This window comes from Mirounga leonina, unplaced genomic scaffold (assembly GCF_011800145.1).
Source record: "Mirounga leonina isolate KUSES-001 unplaced genomic scaffold, KU_Mleo_1.0 Mir_106, whole genome shotgun sequence".
Taxonomy (NCBI): domain Eukaryota; kingdom Metazoa; phylum Chordata; class Mammalia; order Carnivora; family Phocidae; genus Mirounga; species Mirounga leonina.
Window position 1 is genome coordinate 5,883,064 of NW_023270232.1, and position 23,345 is coordinate 5,906,408.

At 54.3% G+C, this 23,345-nt stretch overlaps 1 protein-coding gene and 1 long non-coding RNA gene across 5 annotated transcripts in view; both read left to right on the forward strand.

Moving 5' to 3' along the window:
* LOC118018360 (paladin-like) overlaps positions 1 to 23,345 on the forward strand; it is a 70,347-nt gene that overhangs the window by 38,765 nt on the left and 8,237 nt on the right. For all 4 annotated transcript variants that reach the window (XM_035016824.1, XM_035016816.1, XM_035016808.1 and 1 more), the window contains exons 3-18: positions 1,817 to 1,919; positions 3,133 to 3,312; positions 4,674 to 4,838; positions 5,704 to 5,864; positions 6,091 to 6,166; positions 6,886 to 7,037; positions 7,387 to 7,486; positions 7,681 to 7,785; positions 9,896 to 9,991; positions 10,433 to 10,561; positions 11,070 to 11,186; positions 11,277 to 11,432; positions 11,760 to 11,942; positions 12,996 to 13,136; positions 13,375 to 13,446; positions 15,463 to 15,603. In XM_035016824.1, coding sequence (XP_034872715.1) covers positions 1,817 to 1,919; positions 3,133 to 3,312; positions 4,674 to 4,838; positions 5,704 to 5,864; positions 6,091 to 6,166; positions 6,886 to 7,037; positions 7,387 to 7,486; positions 7,681 to 7,785; positions 9,896 to 9,991; positions 10,433 to 10,561; positions 11,070 to 11,186; positions 11,277 to 11,432; positions 11,760 to 11,942; positions 12,996 to 13,136; positions 13,375 to 13,446; positions 15,463 to 15,603 — 2,077 coding nt within the window. The remainder of the gene's footprint in view (positions 1 to 1,816; positions 1,920 to 3,132; positions 3,313 to 4,673; positions 4,839 to 5,703; positions 5,865 to 6,090; positions 6,167 to 6,885; positions 7,038 to 7,386; positions 7,487 to 7,680; positions 7,786 to 9,895; positions 9,992 to 10,432; positions 10,562 to 11,069; positions 11,187 to 11,276; positions 11,433 to 11,759; positions 11,943 to 12,995; positions 13,137 to 13,374; positions 13,447 to 15,462; positions 15,604 to 23,345) is intronic.
* On the forward strand, positions 17,133 to 19,916 carry LOC118018389. The gene is made up of 2 exons (XR_004681381.1): positions 17,133 to 17,345; positions 18,751 to 19,916. It is a non-coding gene; the product is annotated as an uncharacterized LOC118018389 (long non-coding RNA).

The following is a 23,345-nucleotide window of genomic DNA, read 5'->3' on the forward strand; positions in this document are numbered from 1 at the left end:
TTCCCTTCCCTTCCCTTCCCTTCCCTTCCCTTCCCTTCCCTTCCCTTCCCTTCCCTCCTTCCTTCTTTCTTTCTTTCTTTCAAGATTTTATTTATTTATTTGACAGAGAGAGACACAGCAAGAGAAGGAACACAAGCGGGGAGGTGGGAGAGGGAGAAGCAGGCTTCCCGCTGAGCAGGGAGCCCGATGCGGGGCTCGATCCCAGGACCCTGAGATCATGACCTGAGCCCAAGACAGATGCTTAATGACTGAGCTGCCCAGGCGCCCCTGGGTCTTCTTTTTCTTATCAGATTACATGGTGATGACGTGCAGAGTACTTAACCAAGTGGTGTGGCTCAGAACAGTCATGAGCCTGCTGTAAAGATCTACCTCCTGGAGCGAGTATGAGCGCAGGGACCCTGGGGCTATAGCATGTTTGTGGGGAAGGGACCTTAGAGATCACCCAACACAGGGCTTGGCAAACTGTATCCTGTGGACCGAACCCCACCTCGCATCTGCTTTTGTAAATAAAGTTTTATCGGAACACCGCCACTCCTATTCCTTTGTATGCTGTCTGTGGATGCTTAACACTTCAATCGCAGAGTTGTTGTTGCAACAGAAACTGTATGGCTCTCAAGCCAAAATTATTTACTGTCCAGTTCTTGATATAAAACGTTTGCCGAGTCCTGATTGAATACGTTTTAGATCAGATGTGAAGACTGGATCTAAATACCAAGCTTCCGGGGGTAGACGGATTTGTCCACCATGTGGTGAGAAAGAGACTGAGCTGGGAGCGGGACCCCAAGTCTCTCAACTTCTCGCTTCGGGCTCCCCTGCCTCACTCATTCCACTGCCCTGCCTTTCCTAGATGCAGTTCTTTTGTAAAGAGGAGTAGACACCAGGGTGCGAGTGTCTTATTCACTGTTATAATCAGCACGGAAGCTTCTTATGTCTTGAGCGGACAGACAGACCCATCCTGGTTTAGCATCTGCAGAAATCTGTTTTTATACCTGTGGGTTTTGTTTGAAATGGGCCTGTGTGGAGGTAGCACTGCGACTAGTAAAAATAATTATATTAATAAACACTGTGCCCAAGGCCCTTGGCTGACCACAGTTCCATTCAGCAGTGCCTTGAAATCTCACAGCAGCCCTAGGAGGTGAGAATTACTGGAAAGGGAACCACAGAGAGAGTGAGTCACTCCAAAGCCCCAAAGTTGCTGTGTGGTGAAGTTGGGTTCATGCCCAGATCATGCAACCCCAAAGCCTCTGTCCTGAGCCCCCTCACTGTGCCATGGTGTTGTTCTCAGAGACAATCTGATGGAAGGGTCCCCTGGGACCCAGGTAACCCTCGAATAGGAGGCCTTAAACAGGACCGAAGCTTCTCTCTACACAAGAGTCTGGGAGGTGCACCAAGCTGGAATGGCCACTCTGTGATCAGCAAGGCCCCTCTCTTGTTTCCCCACCATCATTAGCATCTGCTTCTCACCATCACTTCTGGATGCTAGCCAGGGAGAAGGAGAGAAAGTAGAAGGCACCCACCTTCCCTTTAAGGGAATGGCCCAGAAGTTGTACGCATGATCATTTCTCCTCATATCCCATTGGCCAAACCTTAATCACGTGACCATCCTAGCTGCAAGGGAACCTGGGAAATGTAGTCCTCAGCCAGATGGCCCAGTCACAATTCCAGGGTTCTGTTGCTGAGGAAGGAGGGGAGGGTGGATATTGGGGACAGCAGGCTGTCTCTGCCATAGACGGGCGTCGGTGGGGTGGTCCTGTTATGGAGTCTGGTGAGGGTGGAGGCTACCTTGATCATGAAAGTTTCCATTCTGCCCTGACAGGTACAACTGTAAGGAGGAGTTCCAGATCCATGAGGAGCTGCTCAAGGCCCATTACACGCTGGGCCGGCTCTCAGACGCCACCCCCGAGCACTACCTGGTGCAGGTGAGGGCAGCCCGGCCCCTTTCCCCCTTCGGCCTCCCCCACCCGCCTCTGGTCCTCCTTCTTCACAGGGTCCCTCCCCCCTGCTTTCCCCACTGACCCCTTCTCTGAGTCATGTCCTCACCCCACCCTCTGGGCTCCTCCCCCACTTCCTGTCACCCCCTGGTTTCCTGGGCCATGCCCCCTGCCCCGCGGAGCCCCCTGATCGGCTCTTCTGGCAGGTCCCTGCCTGGCCTCAGTCTGCCCACAACCCGCCCTTGGAGCAACAGGGAGAACAGAGTCAGGGCCCCAGCTGGGGGATCTCTATCCTGTTCTCTACGCTCCAGAACTTCTCTGGCTTAGCTGCTTTTCCCCCTCACGTATCCCCTAGAAAGCCAGGTCCACACGCCCAGATGACTTTCATTTTTCTTGTTCACTGCAGCAGCCCCCAGCCCTGATCAGTGCTCCGGCACCGTGTAGGTGCTCAGTAAATAGTCGGAGAAGGGATAATCATGCTGATGAAACTGTGTTTGTTGAAAGAGTAGCTGGGATTTTCTGGTGTCTGGAAGAACTGGTTCCATTTCTAATCTGTCAGGCAATGTGTGGGTCCTGTTGGAGGGGCATGGCCAGATGATGTCCGAGCTCCTTTGTGCCCAGGAATGAACTCCCCTGGCGCCTCTTGTTCTCACCCTTTTACTCTGTCCCTCATTGCATCCATCACCCCGGCCGGGGAAGGGAGAGCCCTGTCCGTCCTCAGAGCTTCAGGACCTCAGGAGGGGGCTAGTGCAGGTTTCCTCTAGCTGATTCCTGGGGCCCCAGCTGTGACTCCCCACTTGGGCCCCTGCTCCAAGCCCTTCCTCTGGCTGCGGGAGACATTTGACTTCTTCCTGGAGAGCTTCAGGCCCCACCCTAGAGCCAGCCTCAGTTTCCTGCCCCTGGAGTGCCTCTTCCTCCTTTTTTCCTCAAGACCTGCCCCCAATGCTGCCTGCTCCATGAAGCCTTCTCGGATTCCCCATCAGGAGGAGTTGTTTTTCCCTTTCCCATGCTAAATGACACTCTTCTTGGGATCACAGATGGTCACATATTTTGTTTTTTCCAAAAGCCTGCAGACAACTTGAAGACCATGTCCCCTGCCCCATCTCTTGCTCCCCATCCTCTGGGGCCTGGGACAGAGCTCCACTGATAGAAGATGTCCCCGAGCATCTGAGTAACCCCTTGTGGCCTCTTCCCCTGCCAGGGACGCTACTTCCTGGTGCGGGATGTTGCTGAGAAGATGGATGTACTGGGCACTGTGCGGAGCTGTGGGGCCCCCAACTTCCGGCAAGTGCGGGGTGGCCTCACCGTGTTTGGCATGGGACAGCCCAGCCTCTCTGGTTTCAGGCGGGTCCTCCAGAAACTCCAGAAAGATGGACACAGGGTAAGCAGGACTGCTTCTGGGCAGGGTCTCGTAGCCCCCCAAATCTGGCAGAGGGGCTCTTCCCGGGAGTGGCCTGGCCACATGATGGGGAGGGTGCCTGGGGACCCAGACCAGGCTCTGCAGGCCTTGAATGCCACAATGATCATTGTGGTCAGCATGGTTGGGAAATTCTGGGTCAATTTTTATTTCCCTGTCGTATGTGGACATGGGGGCCCTAGGTCAGAAGCCCCTTATACACCCCACTTTGAGAACCTTGGAGAAGTGAGAAGGGGGACAGGGTGACAAGAGGGTCCAGGTCATAACAAGAGAGGCACAGCATGAGGACCACAGCGGACACAGGTCCTTGTGTCAGCCCTATGAAGGCAGGGCAGTTCCTCCCATTGCAGAGAGGAGGAAACCGAGGCCCAGAGAGGATGAGTGACATAGCTTAGGAGTGGTGTCCCAAGACCCAAACTAGGCATCTGAACTCTAAATTAGAGCCTGTTTTTTTTTTTTTTTAAAGATTTTATTTATTCATTTGAGAGAACGAGAGAGACAGAGCACAAATGAGGAGTGGGAGAAGCAGACTCCCCGCTGAGCAGGGAGCCCGACGTGGGGCTTGATCCCAGGACCTGGAGATCATGACCTGAGCTGAAGGCAGATGCTTTATCATCTGAACCACCCAGGCGCCCCTAAATGCCTGTTTTTAATGACTCCTCTTTCCTGCCTGATGCTGAGGCGGGGTTTTGAGTGTCTTCAGGGCAGAGGCTGAGGGTCCCATCTGATTGCAGCCTGCATCTGGTTTGACCTGGTGTTTAGCTGGAGGGTCCCTGAGTGAACCAGAGTGGGGTGGGGTGTTAGTTCTGGGCGGATCCTCTCTTCCCAGCCTGACTGCAAGTTCCACAGGGAAGGGTCTGCCCATATCTCTCTCTGTGTGTAAGGTGCTCAGTGAATGAATGATTGCATGGCGATGGCAGGCATTCATTTCTTCCCCCAGTGTTTATCAAGCACTTGATTTATCTGGCGTTCCGTGCTTGGAATAGTGGAGATGTGAAAATGACTAGAACATGGTTCGTCATGTAAGGAACCTGTAGTCCATGAAGGGAGATGTAGTCACTGATGATGTTAGGATGAAGCAGGAAGCAACACCATGAGCTTCAGACAGAGGGCTGTTGGCCCCAAGAAGAGGGAGAGTCAGGAGCAGGTGGTATTTGGACCGAGCTTTGCTTCCTGGGTAAGATTCATGTTGCAGGGACGGGGTGGGGGTGACAGGCACTCAAAGAGCAGGGACCGGTCTGTGGCAAGGCACAGAGGTAAGGCAGAAGGTCGGGTCTCTGTGCTGGGTAGTGGGGACAGTTTCTTCCTCCTTTGGCTCCTGGCAGGGGTGCATCATCTTCTGTGTGCGGGAGGAGCCCGTGTTGTTTCTGCGTGCTGAGGAGGACTTCGTGCCCTACACGCCTCGGGATAAGCAGAATCTTCATGAGAACCTCCAGGGCCTGGGACCTGGGATCCGGGCAGAGAGCTTAGAGCTGGCCATCCGGAAAGAGGCAAGGGTCGCTGGCGTAGGTGGAGGCCCCCTTCCCTGGCAGGCCGTGGGCGGCTGAGGGGACCCTAGCCCCCAGCCCAGCTCTGCTCTCACCTGAGCAAAGTGCTCTCACCCACTCTTCTGCCCTGCTTGGGCGAGTAGCTGGATGCAAGGCCGGCTCACGGGAAGCTAGGGGAAGACCTTCCTGTTCCCGGCTCCGTTTGCTTCTGCCCCTTTCCCACCATGCGCACCTCCTCTGCACTCAGCATCCTTATTTAGCAGGGGCCTAGTGGAGTGAAAGGAGCATTAGACTAGGAGGCCCAACACCGAGGGTCAGCCCTCTGTGAGCTGTGAGGCCCAGATGAGGCACTTCTCTCGACGGGCCTCTGTCTGTCTGAGGTGCCTCTGTTCCCCTCCGCCACCTGGGGCCCTGTCAAGGTTTCTGAGGCTGTTGACGCACCACAGAGGTGTGTGCATGGAGGGTGCCATCGTGGTGCCCCCAGAGACTCCCACGGGCAGGAGCCCGGTTGTCTCCCATCTCCCTTTGGGGTCTCGTCTCCTCTAGCACCCAGCTGACTGAGCTTCCCCCTGTCCCTGAGTCTGATGGCTTAGCTGACCCCTGCTGCCCACAGGGCAGGACGCTTCCTCCCTGGCCCCAGTGTGGGCCATGTCATCTTGTGCATAGGTGGCCCCCTCGGGCCGCTGGCCACCTCCATCCCGTCAGGACTCCCAGGGCACAGAGCACCTCTGGCCAGATGGATCCCCCTGGAGGAAGAGCAGCCTGTCTGTGGCCTCTTTGTGGTCTCCTCGCTCTAGAGCTCGGCCAGGAAGGCCAGCAGGGGCCTGCAGGTCAGTCGTGGTCCTCTGGCCCCCACTCCTCCATGCAGATCCATGACTTTGCCCAGCTGAGTGAGAACACGTACCACGTCTACCACAACATCGAGGACCTGCTGGGGGAGCCCCACGCTGTGGCCATCCGGGGCGAGGACGATGTGCACGTGACCGAGGAGGTGTACAAGCGACCCCTCTTCCTGAGGCCCGCCTACAGGTACCGAGTGCCAGTCCTACCCGGTGACAGCAGATGACTTGGGCCGCATGGATGCCACTGTGCTGGGCAGGGGTGCTCTCTGGCCCTGCTCCCCAGCTGTGGTCTCAGTTTCACCGTCTGCAGGTTGGGCTGAGCTCCCCACAGCCATCTTTCCCACAGGAATGCGGGGTGGGGGATGCCCGGGCTGTGTGGCCTGCCTGATGGGTCTCTCCGCCTCACCTGGCAGGTACCACCGCCTGCCCCTGCCAGAGCAAGGGGCCCCCCTGGAAGCCCAGTTTGATGTCTTTGTGAGTGTCCTCCGGGTAAGTCAGGGCAGGAGGCGGTGGGTGGTGGGAGCACAGAGTAGGGACAGGAGCCTGGAGAGCGGGTCTGGGTCTAGGCCCTGTCTCCACGGTGATGCTCAGGGCGAGTATGGCCTCTGGCTTTCCTCAGAGGAAGGTTTCCTTCTGTGTTGTATAAGAGGTGGAGTGTGTGTGTGTGTGTTGGGGGGGTGTATATTTGTACATTCTCTAATGACAGAGCCCAGCACTGACCATCTGAAGGCCTGGACTCTGGGCAGGCTCAGCTGCTAATTTGCTGTGTGATCTTGGACAAATCACCTGACCTCTCTAGACACCAAGTTCACCGGGGCTAAAAATTTCTTATCCGTAGCCTCTTGAGCTGGTGTTTCCTGAGGACTGGTGGTGTTTCTTTCCCAGGCCCTGCGGGAGGCCACCTCATTTAATTTGCATCTCACGGCGATGTCAAATACAGGCCTGTCCCCTCTGAGCAGTCTCACTCCCAGGACCAGCTGGTTGGGCTCCCCCAGGGCCTGGGAAGGAGGCAGGGCAGTCCTCCTCGGGGCAGATGGAGCACATTGGGCTTTGAAGTTTGGCAAAAGTGGCTGAGCCACCTGTCTAGGCCCCCCTTGCCAAAGACTGTGGGGTGCAGATGGGCCGATGTCATGACCCCCCTCCCTCGACTTGGTCCAGTCTGAGGGTTTCCAGGGCATGCTGTTGTTGATGGTCATGGTCTTTCCCAGGAAACCCCCAGCCTGCTGCAGCTCCGAGATGACCACGGGCCTCCCCCTGCTCTCCTCTTCAGCTGCCAGACAGGCGTGGGCAGGACCAATCTGGGAATGACCCTGGGTACCCTCATCTTGTTTCACCACAGCGGGGCTGCCTCGAGGCCGGAGTGAGTGTCCCAAGGCACTGCGGGGATGAGGAGAGGAGGGGGCAGGGCTGCCAGAGTGCTGGGGACGTGTCAGGAGCCCAGGGCTAGAGCTGGAGGTGGGGCATGTGGGGTTCATTTCCTGGGTTGCCACAGATTTGCTGAGTAATGCGAAAAAAGTCACTTGACCTTTCTGGGCCTGTTTCCCCAGTGGGGAAAATACCCCTTGCTTCCCCCAACCTGAATGGGAAGGAAAACTTGGAGACTGTAGTCCAGTGCCCCTCAGCGGCCATGTGAATGGAAATGTCAACAGGGGGGTGGTGGTAGAGGCCTTTGGGGGTACTGCTTATGCTATTGACCCCTTCCTTGTCAGGGCTGTCCCCCTGCAGACCAAGCCACTGCCCCTGGAGCAGCTCCAGCTGATCCAGAGCTTTCTCCACATGGTGCCTCAGGGGAGGAAGATGGTGGATGAGGTGAGCCAGGGGGCTGGGGGCAGGGGCCGTGGAGGGCCGTGCACTCCTCCGCTGGTGGGGTCTCTTCCTTCCCTGCACTGCCCCCTTTTTGACAAACCATTCTTTCCCTTTCTGTTCCCTTCTGCCTCTGCCATCTTTGCTTGGCCCTGCGGCCCTTTTCCCTCTCCCTTCCCTGCCCTGGTCGTGGGCACCAGGTGGACAGAGCCATCACTGCCTGTGCGGAGCTGCATGACCTGAAGGAGGTCATCTTGGAACACCAGAGGAAGCTGGAAGGCCCCCGGCCAGAGAGCCCAGCCCAGGTGAGGCCTGGAGAGGGTCTGCTTTTGCCCGAGTCCTGCAACCTCATTTTGTTAAACCTCTTGACTGGCTTCTTTCCAACTGACTTCTCCTGGTTGCTGCTTCTCCCAGAGAAGAGAGGCGTTCAGAGGAAGGCAAGCTAGAGGAGCTGGGCCTGCAGGAAAGATGGACAAGGAAGAGGGAAAGTTTACTTTCCCTGGCCAGGTCCCCTTGCTGCAGAATAAACAGGATGGAGGAAGGGGCTGCTGGCCAGGGTGCCGGGGGCCTCTGGATCCAGAGACTTCCCAGACTGCTCCTGGTTCCCCTCCGTGAGTCAGTCCCTTGCTGTTTCCTTGGGTAGGCCGGGGTTTGGTCCAGCCTGCTGCTTCTGGAAGAGTGATGGGCTCTGGGCTGTCTCAGCAGCCCTGTCCCTCAGCTCTGGGGAGAGGCCTTGTCTTGAGAGTATGCACAGTGCATGGAAGCCATCTAAGGCCTGCAGAGACTTTTTCTTCTTCGACACTTTAAAAAAACATCTTTTGAAAGCGATAATATAGTATGGAAAATTGAGAAATTGGAGAAGGCAGAAAGTCACCCATCATGTCAGCACAGCTGCTGGGAGCATTTGGGGCCAGCTTCCTTCCTCCCACGTGCTTTGTTGGTGACGATCTTGTGTCGGGTGCCCCAGGGCACATTTGCGGCCTGCTTCTAGCCCTTCTCCTCAGCATCCCTGTGCCATCCCTGCTTTCGTCATCGCCGTTCTTGCCGGCTGTGTGACTTCAGCCATCGTTGGCCTGTTAGGTTAAGAGCGTGGCCTCTGGCCTGACCACGTGGGGTCCAGGCCTGGCTCTGCCACCTACAGGTGTGTGGACATGGGCCACCTGCTTCACTGCTTCATGCCTCAGTTTCCCTGCTTGTAAAAAGGGAGCCACGAATAATAACCAACCCATAGAGTTGTTGTGAGGATCAGCTGGGGTAAGAGCCATGAGGCCCTCAGAAGGGAGTCTGCATGGAGCAGATGTCCCTGGGATGTCACCTGTCATGGTTTACTAACCACGCCCCTCTGGTTGGACAGTTGAGTTGCTTCCGGTTCCTCATCAGTGTAAATCCTTTTGCATCAAGATAACTTCATGAAAATGAAGCTGTTTTGTATTTAGGATTTTTTCCCTTAGTCTAGATTAGAGGTTGGCAAACTGTGACCCATGCGCCAAATCCAACCCGCCACCTTGTTTTCATGAATAAGTTTTATTGGAACATGGTCTTGCCCATTCAGTCCAGCACGTCCGGCTCTCTCACGCTGCAGTGGCCGAGTTGGGCAGGTACAGCAGAGACCCCAGAATATTTACTGCCTTTTATAGAAATAGACATTTGCTGACCTCTGGCCTAGATTCCCAAAGATGGGGTTCAATGTCATCAAAGGGTATGACCTTTCTTTCGGGCCTCTCTGAATCTCACTTGCCCTCCAGAAGGTGGTACTGACCCAGCAGGCGATCCCTGAGATCTGAAGGTGGAGAGAGGGAGCTTGGGATTCTCTCTGACAGCTCCTTGACCGCAGAGCATGCTGGGCTGGGGTTAGGACATTTGTTTGGGGATCCAGCTCTCTCTGCCATCAGCGTCATGATTGAGCAAGTCCGTTCATTTCTCAGAACCTCGGTAAAGTAAGGGTAAAAATCATGGCCCCCTTGGAGCCCTGTTATGAGAGTCTTTTTGTTTTCTTGTGGGGTGAGTCACAGTTCTTAAGGGAGGGCCTCTGGCTTAGAGAAGGGTGTGTATGTACTTCTTTCCTCAACACGACTGTGCACGGCCCTGCACGTGCACGGCTTGGTGCAAAGAAGGGGGGGGTCCCAGCTTGTCTGTGGGCACAGGCCCGGAGGACGAGGCGGTCCCTGGGTTGATAGCAGTGGTTCTGGGGTAGTCACCAACTGCTTCCCCTTCACCTACAGATTAGTCGCAGCAAATCGGAGAGCGGTTAGACGCTTGGAAGAATTTCCAGCCTGGCAGAAGTTATAAAGGGAGGGGATAGGTGGTGTTCTGGGGATTTCTCAGGCTTACCTCCTGCCCTTCTGGGGATGGGGACAGGATGGCCCCGAGCCCTGTCTTCACCACCCACCCCGCTTCTGGGTCACCTCCTCTCAGGGAAGCTGCAGCCAGCACGGTGTCCCGCAGAGGGCGCTGCAGAGCCTGGAGCGATACTTCTACCTGATCCTGTTTAACTACTATCTCCACGAGCAGGTGCGGCTGGAGGATGAGTGGACCCACAAGCCCTCCTCCTGGGGTTCCTCCAGCCCTGTCTCCCACGGTGACTGGCATGGGGTTGTCGAGGACCCCTGTGGAACTGGGGAGGAGGGTGGGGGCGTGTGTGTTGGTTCCAGAGGAAGGTGGGTGTGGGGGACATGGAGAGACCCCGATAGAGTGGTGGTCCTAGAGCAGGTCAGGCAGAGAGAGGGCCTACCTCTCTCTGCCCTGGGCCCCAGTCTCTGTACCCTTAGCTGGGGCATTGGGGCCTGGAAGGATCTTGCTTCGGACCTCCTGGTCCTGTCTCCTCACCGCCCCCCTCCCTGCCCTGGACCATGATGGAGGTCTCTTGGGGCTCCCCCACCACAGGGCCAGCTGGGAGAGTTTGGGATGGCCTCGTGCCCCTGAACTCCCATCTCTCTCTGCCTCGGGCTGCAGTACCCGCTGGCCTTTGCCCTCAGTTTCAGCCGCTGGCTCTGTGCCCATCCTGAGCTGTACCGCCTGCCTGTGACTCTGAGCTCAGCGGGGCCTGTGGCCCCCGGGGACCTCGTCACTAAGGGCTCTCTGGTGAGTGTGGCCGGGTGGCTGGGGAAGTGGGAATGGGTGTGGGCTGGCCCCGGGGCTGGTGGGCCCTTGATTCCTGAGGGCTTGGGTTAAACATTGCTGCCCTTCCCAGAAGACAAAGGGGCGATGGCCTTTGGGGCAGCAGACTCTTCCTGTGCGTGACATGGGGCTGATCTCCGGCCCCAAGAAGCGTTTGCAGCTTTGGCCACTGCTGTCATTCCCTCTCTTCGTTCTCAAACCCACGTGCTGCAGGCGAGGAGGCAGGAGGCCTGGTTCTGATGTCTTTGCCACCAGCCTCTCCCTGTTGAGCCTCAGGTTCCTCATCTGGAGGGTGGGCACTAGCGCCTCTCTCCTTGCCGGGGTGGTGATGAAGTGCCAAGTGTGCAGAAATGCTTGGTAAACTGTAGAGAGCTGGGCCCTGCCCTGCCCTGCCCTGCCCTGCCCCACCTTGGGCTGGGCTCTGAATCCCAGTCAGCTGCTGTGGGTCCCAGGCTTGCTGCTCTCCCCGCAGGGGGCGGACGACCTCATCTCTCCAGACGCACTCAGCACTGTCAGAGAGATGGATGTGGCCAACTTTCGACGGGTGCCCCGCATGCCCATCTATGGCACAGCCCAGCCCAGCGCCAAGGTGACCACCCCAGGGGCCCTACGTCCCCTCGTGGGCTGAGTGGGGTAATGGTTGAGCCCTTTCACTGATGGCCCTCCTGTCTCCCCGCAGGCCCTGGGGAGCATCCTGGCCTACCTGACTGATGCCAAGAGGAAGCTACGGCATGTCGTGTGGGTCAACCTGAGGGAGGAGGCCGTGCTGGAGTGTGACGGGCATACCCACAGCCTGCGGTGGCCTGGGCCCCCCATGGCCTCCGACCAGCTTGAGGTGAGGCCCTCCTGCCTTCCGCACATCCCTACCTTGGAGGCCTTCTGGAAAATTGGCCTGGGAGGGTCTTTGGAAGGTCCCATGCTCCTCTTGTAAGATGGAGAAACTGAGGCCCCAAGAGGAGCAGACTCAGGGAGTGGCTGATTCAGGACTCCCACGGTGGCCATCTCCCTGGCTCTGGGTCTGGCTCTGATCCCTGAGGCTCAGGAAGGGGCAGGGATGCCCCCGAAAGCCAGGACTGGTCCTGGCCATGGCAGGCTCTGGCCTTCCGGGGCTGGCCTGGAGGCTGCCTCAGTGGCCTGAGCCCTCTGTCCCACCCTCCTCTAGAACCTGGAGTCCCAGCTGAAGGCCCACCTGAGTATGCCTCTCCCGGGCACGGGGGGTGCACCGACCCGCAAGTTCCAGACATGCCTCACCACGCGGGAGGTCTTCACCCAGCACCGTGGGGCCTACCCCGGCCTCACTTACCACCGCATCCCCCTGCCAGACTTCTGCGCCCCCTGTGAGCAGGTGAGGGGGCTGTGCAGGCCTGGCCTCTGGGGAGCCGGAGGGGGCCCTCTCCCACCCCGCTCTGGCCTGGGCCTTGGCTCGGGACGCAGCGCCCCCGAGGGACTGGGAGCGTGTTCCACGAGCCTTCACATAGGACCAAGTGGTTTATTATCGTGTCGTCGGTGTGCGTGCGGGAGCACCTCCATGGTGTCCGTGAATGTGCGTCCGTGAGGGAGACGTGTTTGGAGAGTGTGTGGGTATCACTGGAGCGTGTGCAGGTGTGTGGTGGGTGTGTTGGTCTGGAATCTGTGATGTGCATCTTGTCTTTACCAGGGGGTATGTGGCAGGCGTGTCTGGGAACTGTGTGGTGTGCAATGTGTATGGGGGCTTGAGGGGTGCTTGTGGGTGACCAAGGTTGTTTGTGTGTTCTCTGTAGCTTTGTGTCTTTGCAAGAGTCTGTGTAGTTTGTGTGTCTTAGGGTCCACGGACCCGTCCGTGGTGTGTGTGCCCAGCACTCACTGCGTGCGGGTCGCCGCGTGCCCGTGTGATACATCGCTTGTCTGGGTGAGGTGTCTGTGCGGGGTGTGGTTCTGGGCCCGGGGCGTGTGGGGACCTCTCAAGTGCAGCCTGTGAGAGGCAGAGACGGGGCTTGTGGTTCCTGCCTCTGCGGGTCTGGTTGCCTGTTGTTTGTCGCCCCCTGGTGGGCGCGTGCTGCAGTGATCTGCTCAGGTCGGACCCCTGCCCTCAGGCTGGGACCTGGGTTGGGTCCCTCTCAGGCAAGCAGCCAGGCCAGGGGTCCCTGCGCAGCCCCGGGGGACACAGCACGTGGGAATGGCATACGCATGTTTCATACGCTGCCTGGCGGAGGGTGCGTGTGTGTGTGTGTGTGTGCGCTCGCGCACCTGGGGGAGGGGGGAAGGTAGCAGGGGCACGGCTGTTTACAAGCATGTCATCTTGTGCCTGGCTGCCCCAGGACCGCTGCTTTGGGGTTGCCATTTGGAGGGGTGGGCCGCATCGGGAGTCTGCAGCCTGGAGCACCGGCTGCCTGACTCAGACCCTGGTCTCCCCACCCAGGATTTTGACCGACTGCTCGAGGCTCTGCGGGCTGCCCTCGCCAAGGACCCGGGCACTGGCTTCGTGTTCAGCTGCCTCAGTGGCCAGGGCCGGACCACGACCGCCATGGTGGTGGCCGTGCTCGCCTTCTGGCACATCCAGGTTTGTGTGGCCCGTCCTGTGTGGACAGGGGCAGGGTGGTACTCGGCCCCGGGGACCCTGGCTGTGGCAGGGGCAGGAGCGTGTGGGGGACAGGGATGGTGCATGGTGTGGAGCCTCTCCCATCAGTCCTGGGCAGAGGGCCTGGGGGCTGGCAGACCCCCGGCAAGGGGTTCCTCACGTGGGGGAGGGCGCGACCTGGATGGACGTGCTCCCTGTCCCAGCAGCTGTCCTCCCCCAGGGCTTCCCCGAGGTGGGCGAGGAGGAGCTCGTGAGTGTGCCTGATGCCAAGTTCACCAAGGGCGAGTTTGAGGTGAGCACACCCCACGGGGTCCCCCGGGGATACCTGGTGAGGGGAGAGGGCGAGTCTTGCTGGCAGGTCTGGGGGATCTTCAGAGCTCCTATTAATTACATCACCTTCTTGCACCTCATCATCTCAGTGCTCCCCTGCTCCCATTTCACAGATGAGCAAACCAAAGCACAGGTCAGCTTGGCTCCGGGCCCTGACAGATGGCTCTTGGAGAAGAGAGGGCTAGACTGACCCCCGTCTGCCTGGCCCTGCCGCTGGGCTGCTCTGTGCCCTGGGGGAGCCCCTGGCCACATCTTGTCTGGGTGACGCTGACGCCTGCCTCACAGGCGCTTGGGCCCCAGCTGGGGCCGGTGACCTTGATGCCGGGCCATGGCCTGTCCCACCCCACCCCTATTTCAGTCCAGGGCACTGGGTGGATGGCCACTCACATTTCCGATTTAGTCACCCCTGTATTGTGCCCCTGCTACATACCGTCAGCCCAGACGCCCTGCAAGTAGGCGGCAAAGTCCCTGTCTTACGGGGGGCGGGGAACGTGGCGCTCAGAGCTCGCATGTGGCTCCCTGGTGTCAGCGCTGTGGTCGGCTCCTGCCTCGTCGACTGGCCTCATCACATTCCCGTCCCCCGCCCCCGCTGTCCCTGCTGTCTTGTCACCCTGGCCTCTGCATGCTCCCTCAAACTTGCCAAACTCCTTCAGCTTCTCGGCCTTTGCATGTGCTCTTTCCTCTCCTAAAACTCCTCTCTTCCTTCTTGCTGATTCGCTGATTCTTAGATTTTTATTTTTTTCATTGTGGTAAAATGTACCTACCATATAATTTGCCATTTTAACTGTGTTGAAGTGTATGGTTCTGTGGCACTGAGTACATTCACTTTGTTGTGCAACCATTACCACCATCCGTCTCCAGAACTTTCTATTCATCGCAAACCGACCATACCCATAAAACAATAACCCCCCATTCCTCCCTCCCCAGCTGCTGGTGACTGTGGTTCTGCTTTCTGTCTCTATGGATTTGACTATTCCATAGAACTCATACAAGTAGAATCATCCAGTATTTGTTTTTCTGTGTCTTGTCTATTTCATTTAACGTGATGTCCTCAAGATTCACCCATGTTGAGGGTCTGTTAGCTTTCACACATTTTTCAGGCTGAGTATTATCCTATTGTACGTATGGACCACATTTTGTTCATCCACTCATCTGTCGGTGGACACTTGGGTTCTTGTCACCCTTTGGTGATTGTGAGTCATGCTGCTATGAACTACAGGAGTACAAATACCTGTTCAGATATCTGCTTGCACTTTCAGAAGTGAAATTGCTGGATCATACGGTAACCTGTTTAGTTTTTAAACAACGGCCGTATTGTTGTCTGTGGCAACATATCCACCAGCAAAGCACAAGAGGTTTAGTTTTCTCCACGTTTTTCCCAACACTTGTTGTTTTCTGTTCTGATAGTTGCCATCCTGGTGGATGTAAGGTGGCATCTTATTGTGGTTTTGAGTCCCCTTTCCCTGATGATGAGTGATGCTGAGCATCTTTCCATGTGCTCATTGGCCACCTACATGTCTTCTATGAGGAAATGTCTGTTCAAGTTCTTTGCCCATTTTTGATTTGGTTTGCTTTGTTGTTGAGTTATGGGAAATTTTCAGTATATTCTGGATATCAATCCCTTAGCAGATATGCGATTTGCAAATATTTCCTTTCATTCTGTTGGTTGCCTTTTTACGCTGTTGATGGTGTCATTTTCTTTTGTCATCTGTGCTTCTGATGTCCTGTCCAAGAAGTCATTGCCACATGCAACGTCATGAAGTTTTCCTCTCTGTTTTCTTCTAAGAGTTTTATGGTTTTAGCTTTGTGTTTATGTCTTTGATCTGTTTTGAGTTACATTTGCACATGAATATCCAATTTTCCCAGCACCACTGTTGAGATGGGCCTTGAGGTTTTCCTTCGTGTGGGGTGAGTCTGTTGCTGGGGCTGGCGGCCTCACCTACCCCCCTTGGTTTTCTCTGTGTTCCCCTGGCCCCAGGTGGTGATGAAGGTGGTGCAGCTGCTACCTGACGGACACCGCGTGAAGAAGGAGGTAGATGCGGCCCTGGACACAGTCAGTGAGACCATGACCCCCATGCATTACCACCTGCGGGAGATCATCATCTGCACCTACCGCCAGGTGAGCCTCGCCCTGACCCACGTGTCCCTCCCCTAGTGCACAGAGAGGTTGTGGCTGACTGGATGTGAGGTGGCTAGGGCTCCCGTGGGGCCCTCATCGGTTCTGTTACTTCCTCACCTCCTGGATGTGACCTGTGAAATGGAAACGCGCCCAGCCCCAACTCACCCTTGCCTGATTCGGGAGTGCTTGACGAGGTATATGCGCTGGTGATGTTCAGAGTATTTGACAGCTGTGGCAGCCCTGGGACCAGTCAAGGACATGGCCAGTCAGAACTAACGCCCTGTCCTGACCCCTGTGGTGTCAGATGTTAACGCTTCAGGTTCTGGGTCGTGGGCGGTGTCGAGGGTCCGGGGCAGGAGTCAGGTTGGTAGATGGGGCCACTCCCGGGGCTTGGCAGGTGGCCATTTAATGACCAGCAGGGCAGCCGTTCAGTGTTTTAATGGCTGATGCCGCATGACTGCCCACTCAGGACCTATGTATGTCTGCGCTGCCCTCGGGCTGGGGCTGGCCCCCAGATTGACCTCCTCAGTTAAAAATTGTGTTTGGATAACTCATGAAATGATTAAAATGAAACGGTTTCCATAAAGGTACAAATTTTATGTAAAAATCCAGAATTTCAGTCTCTTTAGAAAAAAAAAGTGCCTTCCCATTAGCTGTCTATGGGGCTCTGTCCTACACAGCTCTCCTGGCCCAGTCAGATGACTTGACATTATCTTCTGATTACCACGTTCACCCACCCCCGTTCCAGAGGACAGGCTGCTGCTGACCTCAGCAGTGGGACGATAGGGATCCCTGAACCCCATCCCAGGGCTCCCTGGTGGTGGATTGGTGGGTGGGGTGGGGGTGGAGCAGAAGCAAGATGGTCATTCCCCAGTATGGCCACCAGGGGGCCTTAGTGAGCTGGGCCTGGGTCAGACTCTCAAAGAGGCTGAAGAACACAAGGCCTTCACTCTAATGCAGTGCTTTTCACCCGGCGGCGGCGACAGCATACTGGTTTCACACGGGAGCTTTGAAACATTCCCATGCCTGAGTTCCATGCATAGAGAGTCTAATTTACTAGGTCTGCTTGGGGGGGCCAGCGTGTGAGTGTTTTTTTGTACAGTTCCCTAGGTGATCCCAATGCATAGTCAGGGTTGAGGACCACCTTGTCTAAGCGGGAGTCCCCAGCTGCAGTGAGTTTCAAGATCACCTGGAGAACCCGTTGCTGGGCTCCAGTTCTGAGTTTCTGATTCCGTAGGTCTGGAAAGCTCTTAGGTGATACTGATGCTCCTGGTGGGGGGCCACACTGGGGGATCTGCTGCAGTCGAGTCTCACCCTCTTGCTGTCTTCTTAATAACAGCTTTATGGAGATAGAATTCACACACCATACGATCCAGTTATTTAAAGTGTGCGATTGAACAGTTTTTAGTACTTTCACAGAGCTGTGTGGCCATCACCACAACCAGATACAGAACATTTTCATCACCCCATTTCGCCCTTCCCCAACCCTAGGCAACCGTGAATCTACTTTCTGCCTCTATGGATTTGCCTATTCTGGACATTTCATAAAAATGGAATCATACAGATGTGGTCCTTGTGACCAGCTTCTTTCACTCAGCATGATGTTTCCAAGTTTCATCCGTGTTCTAGCACGGATCATTACTTCGTTCATTTCTGTGACTAATATTCTATTGTATGGATACATCACATTCTGTTGTTGGTGTCATGCCTCATCTAAGGTCATGAGAATTTACCTCAAAGAGGTAAGTAGATTTCTTCCAAGATTTTATAGTTGTAGCTCTTATATTTAGTCTTTGATTCATCTTGAGTTAATTCTTATATATGGTGTGAGGTAGAGATCCAGCTTCATTCTCTTGCATGGAGATATCCAGTTGTCCCAGCACATGTGTTGAAAAAACAATTCTTTCCCTATTGAATTATTTTGACACCTCTAAAAAAATCCATTGACTGTAAATGTGAGGGCTTATTTCTGAGATTTCAATCCTGTTCCATTGATCTGTCTGTTCTATTCCAGTACTGCTGCCTTAATTACCATAGTATTGTAGTGAATTTTGAAATCAGGAAATGAGTTCTCCAAGTACGACTTCTTTTTCAGAACTTATTTTGGCTGTTCTGGGTCCCTTGTATTTCCATATGAATTTTAGGATTAACTTGCTAATTTCTGAAAGAAAAAAAAAAGCCAACTGAGATTTTGATAGGGATTTTGATGCAGATCAATTTGGGGAGTATTGCCATCTTAACAATAGTTACTCTTTTGATGCATAATATGAGATGTCTTTCCATTTATGTAGGACTTCTTTGTTTTTTTTACAAGATATTTTATAGTTTCTAGAGTGTGAGTTTTACACTTCTTATATTGAATTTATTCATAAGTAGCTTATTGCTTTTGTGTTATTGTAAATGGAGTTAATTTCTCAATTTCATTTTTTAGTTTGTTCATTGTTACTATATAGAGATACAAGTGATATTTGTATATTGATCTTCTATCTTGCAAGCTTGCTAAACTAATTCATTAGTTTTGATACTTTCTTTAGTGAATTTCTTAGAATCTTCTGTTTACAAGATCATGTCGTATGCAGATAGAGATAGTTTTGCTTTTTCCTTTCTAATTTGGATGTCTTTTATTTAATTTTCTTCCTTAATTGCCCTGGCTAGATCCTCCAATAGAATGTTAAGTAAAAGTAGCGAGCACAGACACCCTCTCTTGTTCCTGATCTTAGGGGGAAAGCTTTCAGCCTTTCACATTAAATCTGATGTTAACTGTAGCTTTTTCATAGATACTCTTTGTCAGCTTGAGAAAGTTCCCTTCCATTCTTAGTTTACTGAGTGGTTGTTTTTTTTTTTTTTTTTTCATGAGGAGATATTGAATATTGTTAAATGCTTTTTCCATGTCTGTTGAGATGATTATCTTGTTTTTTGCCCTTTATTCTATTGATACAGTATGATATTTTAATTGAAGGTATTAAACCAACCTTACATTTTGGGATAAATCCTGCTTGGTCATGGTGTGTCTTTTATGTTGCTAGATTTGGTTTGTTGAGGATTTTTGTGTCAGATTCATAAGAGATCTTGGTCTCTTACGTCTTTGTTCGGTTTGGCGTTAGGGTCCTGCTGGCCTCACAGAATGTGACTGTCTCACTTTTGCAGATGAGACCGAAACCTCGAGAAGGGAGAGGCCATCATACGTGCATTATTCAGCTGGGGCTGCCACAACAAAATACCACAACCACATGGCTTAAACAACAGAAATTTGTTTTTTCACATTGTGGAGGCTGGAAAGTCCAAGATGAACGTTCTGACCAATTTGTTTCCACTGAGCTCTCTCATCCTGCTTGCATATGGCTGCCTTCTCACCGTGTCCTCCCACAGCCTTTCCCGGGTACCTGGATGTGGACAGATAGCGGGATGGGAGAGAGAGGGAAGGCGCTGTCTGATATATTTTCTTAGAAAGACACTAATCTTAGAGATCCTAGAACTACTGGTAGAGAACAAAGAAAGAGCTAAAAGCAACCTCAATCCCGGTAGTTGGGATTCAAGAGGCCCGTTTAAAACAGGGAAGGACCTTTCTAGGGTTGCCAGTATATAACCTTGCTAAATGTGTCCATTTTAAAGAAAGGAGAGTTGGAAGGAAAGAAAGAAGCAAAAATTTAAAAACCTAACTACCATCTACACGGTTGGCATTTCATAAAAGAAAGAATATTTTAGTACCAGAAAAGTAGAATGGACATGATCTCAGAGTAGAGTGGACATGATCTCAGAGTAGTTAAGAGTCCTTGAACAGATCTGTGTTTCTAAGTTCCTGTAGACCTGTGAAACTGGTTATGGACACGGATTTGTGAATCACAGCTTTTGGTGACCAGGCCACTATGTCCTTTAGCCAGAAAAGGCAGAATGTCTTTCCTTCACCCTGCACTTGACCTGGCCTGGCTAGACCCAGAGTGTATGTCCTGCCTGAGGTCAGGATGGCCTGAGCTGCCCCAGCTGCCTTGAGATTAGAAGGGGCCTCTGGCCTGCTCCATGCATGCGTGTGTGTGGACTCTGGAATGGCCGGATTGTTCTGGGCTGACTGGCAGAAGGAATGTGGATGTGGGTGACAGCCGTCTTCATCCTCTCTGACCGCCTGTGTCCCACCTGCCAGGCTGTATCAGTACTGTTTCCCAGCAGGGCTGTGTGCGGGAAGGACACGAGGGACCGGAAGTACAGGGCTGACACACGTCAAGTGTTCAACTAATGGGAGGGCTCTGAGGATCCGTGTAGGGCCAGAGTGTCCTGTGATATCCTGTAGCTTCAGAATCCCCACAGGGACCCTCAGATTTTAGTGCTAAAAGACTTACAGAGCATTTGTCCCCTCTGTTGACAGATGAGCTAGAGAGTGGGTTGTGTAGCATCCCATGTGAGTTGGTATCAGAGCGGGGCTGAGAGGCAAAGATCCTCGCTCCCAGGCCCCACCCTCTAAAAGTTATTTCATGCCACTCAGCACCAGGTCCATGTTTAGATTTTCTCAGTGGTCTCACAAAGTCTTTTTGCAGTTGGATCAGGATCCGAATAAGAACCATATGTCACATTTGGCTGATGTGGCCCATGGAATCTAGAGCAGCTCTTCCCCCTTTTATTCCCCAGAAGCGTAACCCCAGAGGTAAGCGGGTTGCTTCCTAGTCATCCGCAGTCTGGACCTGGTTAGTTGTACCCCTGGTTCTAACTGATCACGGGTGATGCTGTGGGCTGCCACGGGGGTACAGAAGGCCCCCTGGTCTCCTCTGTGACCGGGCAGCTGCTGGTGCTCATCCCCTGGATTCTTTATTTCACGGAGGGTTTGCAAAATGCTGGTATGCTGGCTCTCTCATTCCCCCTCCGTTAACTAACTGCAGTAATTCCAGAAAGATCCTCCGCACTGAGGTGTGGTGGAGGCAGGAAGGCAGGGCCAGAGCTTGGGTTTTCACTTGACTTGCTCACGTTCAAAGGAGGTTTGGGAGGTGCTTTTCTAAAGCTGAGGGGAAGGATGTTGGGTTTGGTGAGCTCTCGGGTTCCTCTAGACTCAGATGAACCTGAAGTCTGTGTTGAGGGTCTGGGTGACCGGGGTGGGCTGGGAGAAGGAAGATGGAGGGGTTCCTGAGGGGAGGTTGGGAGTTGCTAGAGGCCAGTGCTGGAGGCCAGGGGACCAAGCCCCCCCCCATACGTCCCGAATCAGAGACAGCGTGGGAGGTCCCCCCCCGCCCATGGCTCACTGTGCATTTTCACATCCACGGTCTGGCTCAGTCCTTACTCTGTATCTGTGCCTGATGAAGGGCAGTCTGTACCATCACATCCATGTTTGCATTTGAGGAAAGGAGGCGCTGGGCTTGCCCAAGAACCCACAGCTGGTGGATGGCAGGAGGAGAGCGAGACCCCAGACCCGGATTCCCAGATCAGGCCCTCTCTGCCCCGCCATCCTGCTGCCCAAGTTGGAGGAAGCCCCGCCTTCCTCCACCTCAAGCCCTGCTGCTGGGGGCGGTGGGGGAATCAGAACTAGAAGCCACAACCCATGCCCTTGTGTTCCCAGCCTGAGAAGGCTAGAGGACAAGAGCACATTGCAGACTCAGGTCATAGGCACAGAGGGGGGATGGGACTAAAACTGTACATACATTTTCCACAGAGACAGGCCTTCCCTGGTCCGACAGCCTTGACTCCCCTCTCTGCCTGGGCCTGTCCCAGGCTGCCTGGCCTCTGCAGGTTGCAGGCCAGCGATGTGTCCTCCACTCTCTAGAGCGTCAGTGAGCCTGGGCTGGGACCTGACCAACGCTATGTGTGTGAGGGGGCCAGAATGCTGGGGCATTTTAAAAACCACCTCAAAAGGAAAAAAGAAAGAGAAAGCTCTTTGAACTAAGCCACTCCGTGGGGTTGTGATAGAGGTGACAAAGCTGGGCCCTAGGCTTAGGAGAATCTGGGATGACCACCAGCCCACGGTGGGGACACCATCTGGTGAATTAGTTGTTTCCTGCTGGGCCTGGAAAGGGAGAAATATTTGTGACAGAAACCAAGGTCAGGGCTCCTGGAGGAAGTCCTGCTAGAATCATTAATGCCAGGGGCCTTTTCCTTAGCCTTGGCTGGTGACGTTAATTCTTAGTGTTCTGTGTTTAAAACAGTCTAATGTGTCTCCTGTCTGTTCCTTCAGAAAGAGTTTGAAGAAAAACTGAGATAAAAGTAGCCACACAGAGAGATATAATAAGATGTCTTTTGGTCTCGAATTGAGATTTCGTCTGTAGATCTCTAACTTTGAGCAGTGCTTTTTGTTTTCTAAGAACTTACTCTTTTGTCTCCTTTGGTCCTCAGAGTAGCTGGTAAGGAGGTGACGGTAGGTTTTACTAGACCAATTTACTGAGGAAGACAGTGAGGCCTAATGACACCGTGATCAGCTTGAGGCAGGACCAGAACCTATCTCCCAACTCCTCGGCCTGTGTTCCTTTCCTCCCCGATGGCCATGACACTTGGGGCAGTTTTGTTGTGGGGGGTGGAAAGGAAGGGGCCAGTGAGGAAGCCACCAGGGCCTCCTGTACGTGCTGCCCTGGGTTGGTGCAGAGTTGCCAAAAGGGCAGAGGTTCAGCTTGGTGCCCCCTAAGACAAAGGGTATTCAGAAAAATACAGAGTGAGACAGCTCTGGCTCTGAGCCCCAGGTGGGGTCCCTCTCAGTCTCTCCACGACTCTGGCTTGGCCAAAGTTGTTCCCTGGAGACCTCATTCCAATAGGTAATGTGTCTCCAGGGCCTGGACCGTGCAATTAGCGCAGCCCTGGAACTGAGCTGTCACATAAACTATGATGGAAGGAAAGGGTTGCTTCCCAGGGCTCTTTCACACCCAGCCCAAAATAGAGCCAGTGGGTGGACGAGCGGCTGCTCGAAGTGCGTGTGTGTGCGTGTGCGCGCGTGTGCATGCATGTTGTGTGCGTGTGTGTGTAGGGCACATGTTCTCAGAGCTGAGACCTCTCTGCTTTCCCGTCCTTCCCATGGTGTGGCTGAGCAGGAACAATCTCCACCCTCCAGGGGGACTTCCTGCTTTATCCGACAGCAAACATGCCCTGAGCACCTGCCGTGAGCCAGGCTTGTTCCTACATGTGCACCATCAGGCTTGGAGCTTTCAGGGGGTCCCCATCAAGGAGACCCTGCCTTTGTGCTCACTGCTGCCATTGTTAGCCTTGTGGTTGTCACCAGGGGCGCCGCTCTCTGCTGCTCGTCTCTCTTCTGCTGGGCCATGGCTTGTCTCTTACCCCCTGACCCCCAGACTCTGCCTGGCACAGGTAGGGCTCCACAGACGTCTGTCTCGTGAGCAGACGAATGGGCGGAAGGTTGAATAAGTCACCATGTGATTAAATAGGAAAACTGACTCCTACCCTTCCTTATACCTTTTTGTTCTTTGTCCACATTGTTGGCCCGCCAGGAGAGGACACTCTTCTCCAGCCACCCAAAAATGCCCTGAGTCTAGGTCGGAAGCCCCGAGTTCTAGCCTGGGCTCTGCTGGGAACTCCCTGCACTCCCCTGGGCGAATTGCTTTGGCCTGCCTGGGCCTCTCCTTTCCCATCTGTCACTTGGGGTCACCGTTGCTTCTCTACCTGCCTGGAAGGGTGGCGGTGAGCACAGCCTGGGTACAAGATGAAGTAGGGGTGGGGTATATAGGGTGCGGTGGGCAGGGGGGTTGAGCCACCTGGCCAACTCACTAGCTTACGTGCAGGGCAGTGGGAGCCTGAGGGCCATGTCTTGGCACCACATCCCA